Source organism: Heterocephalus glaber, unplaced genomic scaffold, assembly GCF_053883595.1.
Source record: "Heterocephalus glaber isolate CG9 unplaced genomic scaffold, H.glaber_assembly_v1.0 deba00000942, whole genome shotgun sequence".
NCBI lineage: Eukaryota > Metazoa > Chordata > Mammalia > Rodentia > Bathyergidae > Heterocephalus > Heterocephalus glaber.
In genome coordinates, this window is record NW_028258174.1 from 2,801,846 (window position 1) to 2,813,917 (window position 12,072).

Below are 12,072 nucleotides of genomic sequence, written 5' to 3' on the forward strand. Positions count from 1 at the left end.
GAAAATAGTTTTCTGAGAAATATCACAGGTTTTCCCCTCTACTATTAGGATCTGGTTTTTCTTTTCCTTTCTGTATTTATTGTTACTACTTTAGAATCCTTTTTATTTAACCTTATCAAAGCTACCAAAAATTATGGCTCTATGTTTTTCTCATACTTCGATACGGTCTGCATTTCTCACTGAGACAGAGAACACAGTATGCACCGGGAGAAATTCTGGCTACATTATCAAGGTACCCTTCTTGGCCTGCTCTTTAAACTCCTATTGTCTAAATCTCATCCTATCAATGAAAAAGAGAATGTCAATGGTCATAAAACCTCCTCAAGCAATCTGAATATTCAGTGAATGTGGAAGACAACACACTCTGAAGGTCAGAAAAATCTAGATTTGAATCTCAGTTTTTCCATTAATAGCTGTGAGCAAGTTAACTTTCCTAAATTTCATTTATTCATAGGTGTCTCCTATGAACCAAGCAATGTCAGGTGTTGAGTAAGGACGATTATGACAAGTCTTTATCCTCTAAGGGCTTAGTGTGGCAGACAGAGCAACTACAGGAAGCCAGACCAAAAACCACCACCACCAAAACTAAAACCCAATCCTAGTAGGGCTACTAAAGGCACATGGGAAGTACCTGTAATCCAGAGTACAGCAAAATCTCTGCAAGGGGGACATGAAGACAGAGTGCTGTTAAAATAGGTAGTCACAGCCACCTGAGGCTGCTGAAAGAAAGCTGTTCTTAACAAAGAAAGGAGGATGAGCAAAGGCCTGGATACAACAGAATTCAGTTTAGTTGTTAGATACGAGTAGTTCGGGACTGTAGCATAAATTAAGAATGCAAGAATGAGCAGGGCTGGGGATTTAGCTCAGTGGCACTGTGCCTGCCTGGCAAAAGCAATGTCCTAAGTTCAATTCCAGTACCAAAAAAAAAAAAGAATGAGCAAGGAACAAGAGATGAGTACTAACAAGGTCTTCAGCTTGTACATCTGTAAAACAGGAAATTACTCTGCTTGCTTATCTCCAAGACTGTAGATCTTCCTACTTTTCAGCTTTTACATATACAGAAAAAAGCTTTGCCTTTTGTAAGTATTACTAGCCAACTCTTTTTCTTCAGGTGAGTTCATCACAGCATAGAATTTAATAATACTTTTCAGCTGCTTTTCTTCAGTGCCTCCTACTGTTGATATCAATTCCTACGTCTCAAGGATGGAACACTGGGATTTCTTTCAAGGGATTTAGACATTTGAAGGTGCCTCAACACTAGGCTGTAGATGCAAGGGTTTTAACATACTATTTTTAATTAAACTGCAGCTGTGCACTAATTTGGAACTAAGACCGGAATACTCCAAATCTAACCCTGGCTCCCAAACTGTGATGTTTAAGCTTAACTGTTGTCTTCACTGGATTTAGAGATTCTGGAGAGTTGGATCCTGGGGATGTCAGACAGCAGTCATCACTGGTTTAACTGATGCTCCGGGCTGAAGGTGCTTTTAGGAGATGGGGCCCAGGTAAATTCACTATGATGGATGTTATCATTATGTACGTGTAAAATGTACCAATAAAATTAATTTTTAAAAATAAAAGGCTATTTGGCTAAGTGTGGTGGCACGTGCTTGTAATCTCAGGACTCAAGAGGATAAGGCAGGAGTTCAGGGTCAGCCTGGGCTACATAGTGAGTTCAAGGCAACTATGAACTACAGAGTGAGACTGTCTCAAAAAAGGAAACAAAAAACGAAGGCTATTTAAGTACTAAACAGGATGGCTTCTTTTTATACCACACTTGCCTCAATGAAGACACTCCCATGCCAAGTAGGTTTCTTGATAAGAAAATCTAACAATTTTAGTGACTCAACTACAGAAAACGTTGATCAATAACTTTTTTTCTCAGTGGTGAGGAATGAACCGAGTTCCCTCTACCACTGAGTTACATTACATTCCAGTCCTATTTTTTTTTTTGTACCAGGGATTGAACTCAGGTCCTTATGCTTGTGTGGCAGGCAGTGGGACCACTGAGTTAAATCCCTGGCCCCAGTCCTATTTTTTTAAAAAAATTGTTTTGAGACAGGGGACAGGGTCTGACTAAATTATCCAGGCTAGACTTGAACTTGTGACCTCTTGCCTTTCCAGTAGCTGGGATACAGGTGCATACTACCACCCTAGTCAGGCAGTCAGTATCTTTATTTTCTACTTCTTTTTTTTTTTTTTGAGATAGGGTCTTGCTATGTAGTTTAGGCTGATCATCCTCCCTCTGCCTCCTGAGTGCTGGGATTATAGGTGTGCACTACCACACCCAGCTAGTGATCTTTAATTCTGGAAATATTTATAAAGAGCTGTGTAGGGTGTGGTAGCATGCCTGTAATCCTAACACTTAGGAGGCTGAGGCTGGAGGATGGCTGTAGATGCCAGCCTGAGCTACATAGTACGTTCAAGGCCAATCTGAACTGTACAGTGAGACCTTGTCTCAAAACAGCAAAAATAAATACATAAATAGAGCTGAAGCTGGGTGTAGTGGTCCTTGTCTGAAATCCCAGCACTGTGGTAGACTGAGGCAAGGGGGATGCTAAATTTGTGCCTAGCCTGGGCAACTTATTAGATCAGTAAGACCTTGTCTCAAATTAAAAAAGGGCTGGGGAAATCAAGTGTGGCAGTGCATGCCTAGCACTCAAGTGGCTTAGGCAGGAGATCAAGACCAGCCTGAAATAAATAGCAAGACTTTGTCTCAAAATACCAAAAACAAGCTGGCCTTTGAGTGTGTATCATGTGTAGGTCACTATGCTAAAGAGATTCATGTATTATCTCACTGACTAGCATTACTATCATACCTATTTCATAGAGGGGAAGAGAAACCTTCATTTTTATCCTGCCCTGCTGGTACATGATAAATTTATTCTTTGAACCAGGACCATATCAAAGCTCAAGAAAGATCTTTATTTCTACTCCTGATTGAAACAGTTGTCTTCTACAATAGCAGATCTTAATTAATTTAAAATCCCCAGAAAATTAAAGCTGTAGCAAAAACTTCATAAATAATGACTAAATTTCCCTTTCAGCCTTCTTTTTAATATGTGAAAATAATTCTAGACCCTGAGCTTTCCTAAACCTTTAATCATTTATGGTGTTCTTTGCTGTACCTACCCATTAGAACACTTAAAAAAAACATTAACACTGTGCCAATTATTTTCAAAAGCCCAGAGATACTAATCAAGGGATCCTAATAGTCTTAAACACTGTTCTCAAACCAAAATGATAAATGGAAATTGGGAAACTTGCATTCTAAAGTGCCACCATCCAGATAAAATTACCCTGTGAATTAAGAGTAATTTCAATCAGATTCTATAAAATTGAACATTTTTCTCAAGACCAGAATTAGGGAGTAAGTGTAAGATAGTTCAAGGGCCCAAACTCTAAAACACAAAGCAGTTTCCACACAGCAAATTCAATAGCAAAAGGCAGGCAGTAGGGGTCAGGGAGAATAGCAACAGTTGAGAAAAGTAGCAGTAAATAAAATTATAAAATGATTAACCTATTTATCTCATGTCCATGTTACCGTATATAAGATTGTAATTACTCTCAAAATCATATGCTGTAATTACTCTCAAAATCTTATCATGTCTTGCTATATGGCATCCTGAGTTTTAAATTACCACGTTACATATGAAGAGAAATTACAATAACATTTCATAAGCATTAAAAATTTCATTATGTTTTGTTATCAGGCACCTGCATTTTAGTTATTTTTTTGGTGTCGGGGATAGAATTTTGAACTGTGCGCTTGTGAGGCAGGAGGTGGAACCACTGAGCTAAATCCCTGGCCCAGGTACCTGCATTTTACACACAACCAACTGGCCTGTGTAAAAATGCAAAAGAGCCTGGCTTCGTGGTGCATACGTGTAATTCCAGATACTTGGGAAGCTGAGGCAGGTGAACTGCAATTTGAAGCCCAGCCTGGACTTAGTAAGACCCTATCTGGAAGAACACTTGTGCCTAGCATGTGCGAAGCCCTGGGTTCAATTCCTAGCTCCACAAAACAACAAAAAACCCAGTTATTCCCTAACTCTAAGCAACCTTTTTTTTTTCATACTAGGAATGAACTAAAGAACACCTACCTTACCACTGAGTTACATCCCTATCCCTTTAAAAATTTTTTTTTGGTACTGTGGATTGAACTTGGGACCTTGTGCTTTCGAGGAAGGAGGCAGAACCACGGAGCTAAATCCCCAGCCCAGGCCTTTTAAAATTTTGAGACAGGGGCCAGGGATTTAGCTCAGTGGTTCCGGTGCCTGCCTCGAAAGCACAAGGTCCTGAGTTCGATCCCCAGTACCAAAAAAATAAAAGACAAAAAATAAAATAAAATAAAATTTTGAGACAGTTGCCCAGACTGGCCTCAATATTTGCAGTCCTCCTGCCTCAGCTTCTGGAACAGCTGGGATTACAGGCATGCACCATCATGCCCAGCTCTTGCTCTTACTAATCAATCTTAAAGATTGTTTTCTTTCCTTTTTTTTTTTTTTTTTGAGACAGGGTTTCAGTATGTAGTTCAGACTGGCCTTGAATTCACTATGTAGCCCAGGCTGGCCTCGAACTTGCAGTGATTCTCCTGGCTAAGCCTCCCAAGCGCTGGGATCACAGGCAGGCATGCCCGGCTAAGGATTGTTTTCTATACCATTCAAAGGATGGTATCAAACAATTTATATTTAAGTGTCATATCAGGTATTTGATAATAAAGTATCACAGGTTATTTTTAAAAAGAAAATTAAATCACCGTACAAGAATCCATTTAGTAGTGCACTCAACAAAATAAACAAAGTTATTAAGTCCAGTAAGTGTAGGCAGGAGATTCCAATTCAATTGTATGACAGGAAGTACTAGCTAGGAAGTTTAAAAACAGGCACATCAAGTTTTGTTTTAGCACAAGAAAAAACAGAATAATGTGCTGGTGAATAAAAGGGGCAAAAGAGGAAGTTCTTTTCAGTAAACCATTTGCCACACATTAAAAACAATCCAAAATCATTTCACAAATTAAAAACACTAAAAAAATCCCTCACTTTTTCCCTAAATTCGTCTACGCATGCACTTTCCTAGGTATACAGGGGCCTGAATTTTGCACTTCCCTTACTTATAGCAAGACAGTTTATAGCTCACATTTTATACATCCAAAGAGAGACAGGCTGGCTTATAATAGTAAACTGTTACTTTGTCTTTTAACTGAAGTTGGATGACTTTTTCTTTCAGCAACACTTCCATAAGAATCATTTTCAAAAAGTTTCACAACAATGTGAACGAACTGTTCTTACACACAAAAATAAGATGGTACATTGTATATATATTGTTTTTTTATCACACAGGCAAAAGTACATAAATTAATTAAGAATTACTGGAAAAAAAAAAAAAAGAATTATTGCTCTTTGCCGGGTGGGGTGGCCCATGCCTGTGATCCCAGCCATCAGGAGGCTGAGGCAGGAGGATCACTGAGAGTTCCAGGTCAGCCTGGCCTACATAGTGAATTCAAGGCCAGCCTGAACTTCACAATAAGCCCTTTTCGGAAAAAAAATAAATAAAAAAGAAAAAGAAATTACTGCACTTAAATGTCAATAGTAACTAGTTAGGTAAATTTCATTACTCTAAAGCAAAAATCATCTTATGTTTAACTTTAAAAAAGTTGTTCTTGTTTTTAACAGCTGGATTAGTTTAACGTACTGTAATTTTTAAACATACTTCCAAATGTGACCGAGGTCTTTAATCCTGAACTACAGAAAGTGAAGTGTTAGTCTCAATTAGCATCTTCCAAAGCATCTGAATTACTTATTGCCAACAAATACGAGTTATAAAATTGTGTTTCTAGTTCAGCTGATTCCTTCATTCAGCAAAACGCAAATCTCGAACGAAATCAAGCTCCCTAAAAGAATAGTTTTTTCTTAAAGCAGTTAGTTTTGGATGATGTAAGCAGCATTCCCCATACCTTCACCTTTAGCAGATTGACCGCCAAGAATGCTAGTCAACCATTTCCAATCACCGCTCACACCTGGCCCAGCCCAATCCAAAATTTGTGGGGCTGGGCCGGGGATTTAGCTCAGTGGTTCCGGCGCCTGCCTCGCAAGCGCAAGGTCCCGAGTTCGATCCCCGGTACCAAAAATAAAGGCATCCCCAAAATTTGTGGGGCTTTTGTGAACTCCCGTCGAGTTCTGCTCAGAAGAGTGTGCAACTTAACGTAGGTTTGGTAGCCTGGGATAGCACAGAACCAGCGTGGCGAGGCCACCTCTGGGCAGTCTCCAGGAAAAGGCAAGATTTCAACTTCACACTTTACACTCTTGGCGGTGAAGGAACGTGTTCTCGAAAGATCTACTCCTTTCCAACTCATCTGTCATTCCCAGATAGCTGCTTACGGGGCAAGTGTCGCTCAACCCACGCCCTCTTCCTCTAGCACCTTCTCCACGAGCCGCAGGGCTCGGTCGGCAGCCCCCACGGAAACCCTACCAGAGAGGCGGCCCGCAGACAGGGCCGCCCACTGCAGGGGTCCTTGCCCGAGCGGCCGACTACCCAGGGGGGTCGCGCCAGGGTCAGTCCGGAGCGACGGGGTTGGCTCCGGGGTCTAGACAAGAGGAAAGACGCTCTCACCTTGACCCTGATCTCGTAGGTGGTGAAGCGGCCCCGGCCGACCCCCACCGTCTGCGGATTGCTCACATCGATCTCGAGGAAGTTGCTGGGCGGCCCGTAGGCGTCATTCAGGTTCTGAGGCTTGGTGATCAGCCGCCGGGTGTCCGCCACGGTCTCCGCCATTTCGCTCTAACCACCGCCGCGGGCTCCCTCCGCCCCCTCGCGTTCCACAGACGCCGCCGCTACCGCCCGCCGCGGGGACACGGGGCTAGCGCGCAGCGGTCGCGAGGAGAACGAGCACGTAGTGCGGGCGTTCACCCCTGCACGAAGCTCCTCCCCCCCCCCCCCCCCGCCCAGTCCGCAGGCTTCCGCTTCGGTGCCAGGGGACAAACAGCTGACTCGCCAGAACGCCGCGCCCCAGGCCGGGAGGCCCAGCCGAGGCTGGGGAGGGGCAATGCGGGAGGGGGTCCGGGGACACGGAATTTGCGGTCGCGAAGGTTACGGCCGGACTACAGCGCCCATAATGCACCTGGCGAGCGCGTCGCGCCGAGGGCGGCGAAGGAACTGAAGGGCGAGACGGCTTCCGGTCTCTAGGTGCCCTGCTCGGCCTGGCGCTAAGAGGGCGGGGCCCGGAACCCAATTTAGGCGTCTAGGCAGCTTTGAGGGCCGGAGTTGTAAGGCAGGGCAAAGGCGGTTTGCCAACAAGTGGAAACATAATTGCTTTGACTATAAGCCAAGCTGTGCGCAGTCCCATAGTAAACCCCTGAAATGCTTCTCTAGATAGATAACCCTCTAATGCCTTAAATGATTTTGACTCAAGCCTGAGTTCCACAAGACACGTGTGTGTATTGATAAATCCAAGTAAGTGAAATAAGGAAATAGGGAATAGATTTTTTTAAAACCTAGCGAGTTAATAGCACTAAGATCAAACGGTTTTTGGAGACAAGTCTGCCCGCTAAAACAAAATAACCGTGGGCAGGCTGAAAGCTGCCTTGAAAATCCTGTGTTTGGGTGAGATGCTACTCTTTCATCGTTCCCCATAAAGTCCTGGTAAGTTTTTTTTTTTAAGTGGTAGATGTGTCTCTGTTGTGCTTTAACTGCAAATTGCAACTCAGATAAGCCTTTATTAAAAAAATAGAAAAATTTAGAGTCTTTTATATCTGTAAAGGGTCCAAAATCAAACGCAATTTTTTGTTTTTGTTTTTGGAGACAAGCCTGGCCTTGAACTCACTCTGTAGGCCAGGTTGGCCTAGAACTCTGGGGAGAGGAAAGACTGTCTCACGTAGATCTGGAGAAAGTTGCTGGGCGCCAGGATCAGTCCTTGACCGTGCTCCTGCCTCTGCTGGGATGACAGGTGTGCATGATCACTCCCGGCTTTCAGGTGCAAATTTTGAACATTGATAGGATTAATTTCTATCTCCTCCTGGATAGTTCTCTCCATATGTTATGTCTCATCAAAATGTTCTGCACTTTTAAAAGTTTCAGTAAACCCATTCACTTTTGTTTTTTGTTGTTGTTCTTTTTTTTTTTTTTTTTTTTTTGAGACAGGGTCTCACTATGTAGTTCAGGCTGGCCTCAAACTCAAGGCAATCCTACCTCAGCCTCCTGAGTGCTAGGACTACAGGCATGCACCACCTGCACCACCATGGTGGGCAACCCATTCACTTCTGATGCATGTGATCTATTTCTGAAGCTTAGAAATTCTCCAGAAGACCCAGAAGATAATTGCAGCCTTTAAAAATTTTTGGAACCATCTTTTTCTTTTCTTTTTTGGAACATGGGAGGCTGAGGCAGGAGGATCACAAATTTGAGCCCAGCCCGGGCAATTTAAAGATTTAGCAAAACTTTGTCTCAAAATAAACAATAGTCGGGTGACCCATGCATGTAATCCCAGCACTAAAGAGGCAGAGGCAGAAGGATCACCTTGAGTTGGAGGCCAGCCTGGGTTACATAGTGAGTTCAAGGCCAGCTTGGAATACATATTGAGACCCTGTCTCAAAATAAATAATTAATAAAAACGGGCAGAATGGTATAGCTCAGTGCAAAGGCCTTGGCTTCAATCCCCAGTACTACATTTAAAAAATTGTTAAACATCATGTAGATTATTTCCTGGAAAACTCACCACTTTTCTTCAGTATTTGTTGAAGCCTTCCTGGTGTTTGCACTCTAGGCACTGGAGTTAAAACAGTAAATAAGGCAGTTGATAGCCTAATTTATAATCTATCTTGGGGAGTGAAATTAACAATATTCCTGCCAATATGATTGGTGCTATGAAGAAAATAGGGACTGGGACAAGCTCATTGGATAGTGTGTCAGAGAAATCCTTTCAGTTTTTCAGACAGAGGGGTTAAAGTGTGCCCAGATTAGAGAGAAATTGGGAACTTGACTGGATGATTACCACAGTGAGGGGAAGAAGTGTGTATAAAAGACTTTGAAGTGGCACAAATGAGAGCTAACAGAGCTGGAACCACTGCATTGTGTTGTCATCCGTGACACCTGCACAGTCCAGAGCAATCATGGCTATTCTCAGAGATAGTTTATATCTGGCTCTGTGGAGGCCATTCAGGGCAGCAGCAGCCTTGACCAGCAGCAGATGCCTACCATGGAGAAATAACTACAAAGAACAGCAGCACATCTATAGTCATACAGTGAAAGAATTCTCCTGGTAGGAAAGGAAATTCAAATGGACAAGCATAATTAGTGTTCTCAGTCTTACAAACCAACGGTTCAGGATGTCAGTGGTCCAGAGCTGGATTCTAGTCCCAGCACCATAAAACAAAACAAAAATTTAAAAACTTACTAACCAAATAAATGCACATAAAGGCAAACATGAAATATTGCTGTCTGTCCATCAGATTGGCAAAAATTCAAATAAACATGTAGTGATAGGGGGAGTGTAACAAAAACAGACACACTATGACAAGTCAGAATTATCCCATCTTTTTGGAGAAATAATTTGATAGTAGTTATGAAAATTTAAGACATGTATGGGTCGGAGATTTAGCTCAGTGGTTCCACCGCCTGGCGCCTTGCAAGCAGGAAGTCCCGAGTTCGATCCCTGGTACCAAAAAAAAAAAATTTTAAAACATGTAGAAGCTTGGGCCCTGGATTTAAAAAGCTCAGTGGTTCCGCTTTCTGCTTTGAAAGCGCAAGGTCCCGAGTTCGATCTCCACCAAGCTAAATTAAGCAGTTTACCTGACCTTCCAAAGAAGCTCGGAGAAATGAGAGATAACCAAATGTCCCAAGCATGCCAGTTTCAGTTGATAATGAAGTCCTTCCTCTCTGCTGTTGGTCTGTCTCCCTGTCCCCACCTTTTTTTCTTTTTTCTTTTTTTCTCAGTACCAGGGATTGAATTCAGGACCTTGCAATTTGCCAGGCAGATGTGGCTCCCTGTCCCCATGTTATAAAGAAAGTTATTTTAAAATGACCAATCTGCTTTTCCCCCGTTTTCTTCATTCCTTTTCTATCTATAAAACCAATCTTCTCTGTATATCTCATTAGAACACTCATTCCATTTTGGAAGTGCTGCCTGAGTCTAGAATTGAAAAAGAAACCCAATTAAGATCCTTACACTAAATTGTTGTAATTTTGGTTTTGGCAGCCCTAGCCATAGGGACATACACTCTTAGGCACACTGAGTTTGATGTTTCAGTGGTATTTGCAAAGGAAGTTAGATCTGACTTTTCAGGCATCCTCACAGGAGACATATTTTTTTCTAGAAGCTGTAAGTGGGGTTTGATAGCCTGACCAAGCCTTCTGGAAGCTGTCCAATGCTGTTAAATCTATACTTACGTCAACCTAGAACATGAGCATGTCACTACAGTGTTGGCCACCATGTCCCACCATCGCATACACACAGACAACAATGTACTGTTTCTGTTGTCTAACTGAATGAAACTCACTTGTCTAAAATCAGTCTCATAATGGAAACAAAGCTTTTGTACATAGGGAGATAAATATAAACTAAAGATATAAATTAAATAATAAACTATATTTACATAAATATAAAGATAAAATAAAATTTATTTTAAAAATAAAATAAAATCAGTCTCATTCCATTTACTCTCAAGCAATTCTCAATATTTACATCTTTTTTTTCCCTACAGATGACATTATTTTTCTTACTACTTGGGCTTATGACCCTGAGTCATCTTTTTCTCCTTTCTTATGCACCTTTGTCTCTGTTGCCATACCATGGCTTGGTTAGTATTAGACCACAGAGAGCTCCTGACTGCCTGGCTTTCTCTAATCTCTAGTCTTTTGTGCATAATCTTGGCATGATTTGGATATTACTATTCTGGTATGTTTGGGTTTTGTATTATAAATATCTCTTGGCTAGAATGTTACATTTCATATAAATCTGAGATGAAGACCGTACTGTGAACAAATCAATTCTGTTTAATCTGGGCTTGATAGAAGAGGTAGATGAAGTCCTTAGTAGCCAAGTAGCTTTAGGCAAGTTATTTCTCCTGTGTCTCTGTTTCTTCACATATAAAATGGAGACACTCAGCCAGGTGTGGTGGTGCAGCTTGTAATCCCAGCACTTGGAAGGCTGAGGCAGGAGGATAACTGTGAGTTTGAGGTGGGCCTGAATTACACAGCAGGACCCTGTCTCAAAAAACCAAAAAAAGGATTAAAATTAAAAAAGGGACACTAATCGTGACATAGGAGATTAGAGTGTGGCAAAGCTGGCTGGGGAAGTAGGTGTGACCTGCTAATTACAGTATTCCAGAACATTCACAGAAGGGGTTCCAAAGCCCTGCTCATGGACTTCACTCCAGAATTTGAGCAGGTTTTCAATAGGGTGGCCTGGACCCGACTCAGCCTGAGGTGTGGGATCCCCACCTCTCTCCCAGGACCCCTATGTAGAAGTTCTGTCTGAATTTGGATAGTATAAAAGGACAGCTGCCAAGAACTTGCTATCCTGGCTTTCCTCAGGATAGTCTACTCTACTTTCTCCAGGTTCTACTCTTGTCTTGCTCATTTGCTTGGCCCAAGCTCACTCTGCAGAGCTCCCTCACTTTTATTTATTTATTTATTTATTTATTTATTTATTTATTTATTGGTACCGGGGATCGAACTCGGGTCCTTGCACAGCAGGCAGTGAAACCACTGAGCTAAATCCCCTGGCCCTCTCACTTTTATTTTTTCAAATGAACTTTGCCACTGCCTTTTGCTCATTTTGTTCACTTCTTTGTTCAAGACAAGAAGAACCTGGAATCTAACTCCAGAAGGAGAGGTGAACAGCTCAAAACACGGTAAGATTTATTTGGCCAGTCGCTTTTAGAACGAGCTACCTGATAACAATAGTACCTACTTCACAAGGTGGTTATTAGTATTGAAAGAATTATTTGTAAAGCATTTGGAATAGTGCCTGTGTTATCAGGTAGTTCCTTTAGAAATAGCTCACCAATTAAATGCATTCCAGGTCCTCCTTGCCTTGCACAAAGAATTGAACAAGACAAGTCAAACATGGTGCAA

At 42.0% G+C, this 12,072-nt stretch overlaps 2 protein-coding genes across 15 annotated transcripts in view; one reads left to right on the top strand and one right to left on the bottom strand.

Moving 5' to 3' along the window:
• Snx3 (sorting nexin 3) overlaps positions 1–7,152 on the bottom strand; it is a 38,147-nt gene extending 30,995 nt beyond the window's left edge. The window contains exon 1 of the mRNA XM_004855423.3: positions 6,613–7,152. Coding sequence (XP_004855480.1) covers positions 6,613–6,774 — 162 coding nt within the window. The 5' untranslated portion in view covers positions 6,775–7,152. The remainder of the gene's footprint in view (positions 1–6,612) is intronic.
• A 76-nt stretch (positions 7,153–7,228) lies between these two features.
• The window catches only part of Afg1l (AFG1 like ATPase), a 246,510-nt gene continuing 241,666 nt past the window's right edge, over positions 7,229–12,072 (top strand). For 4 of the 14 annotated variants that reach the window (XM_087208630.1, XM_087208629.1, XM_087208628.1 and 1 more), the window contains exons 1-2: positions 7,236–7,641; positions 11,795–11,849. Coding sequence is in view for 2 of the 14 variants with exons in the window: in XM_087208622.1 (XP_087064748.1) it covers positions 7,952–7,972; positions 11,795–11,849 (76 nt within the window). In the remaining 12 variants the exon portion in view is untranslated. Of the gene's footprint in view, positions 7,642–7,800; positions 7,973–11,794; positions 11,850–12,072 lie in introns of all 14 variants that reach the window. The other 10 variants (XM_087208635.1, XM_087208633.1, XM_087208637.1 and 7 more) reach the window with 6 other exon arrangements.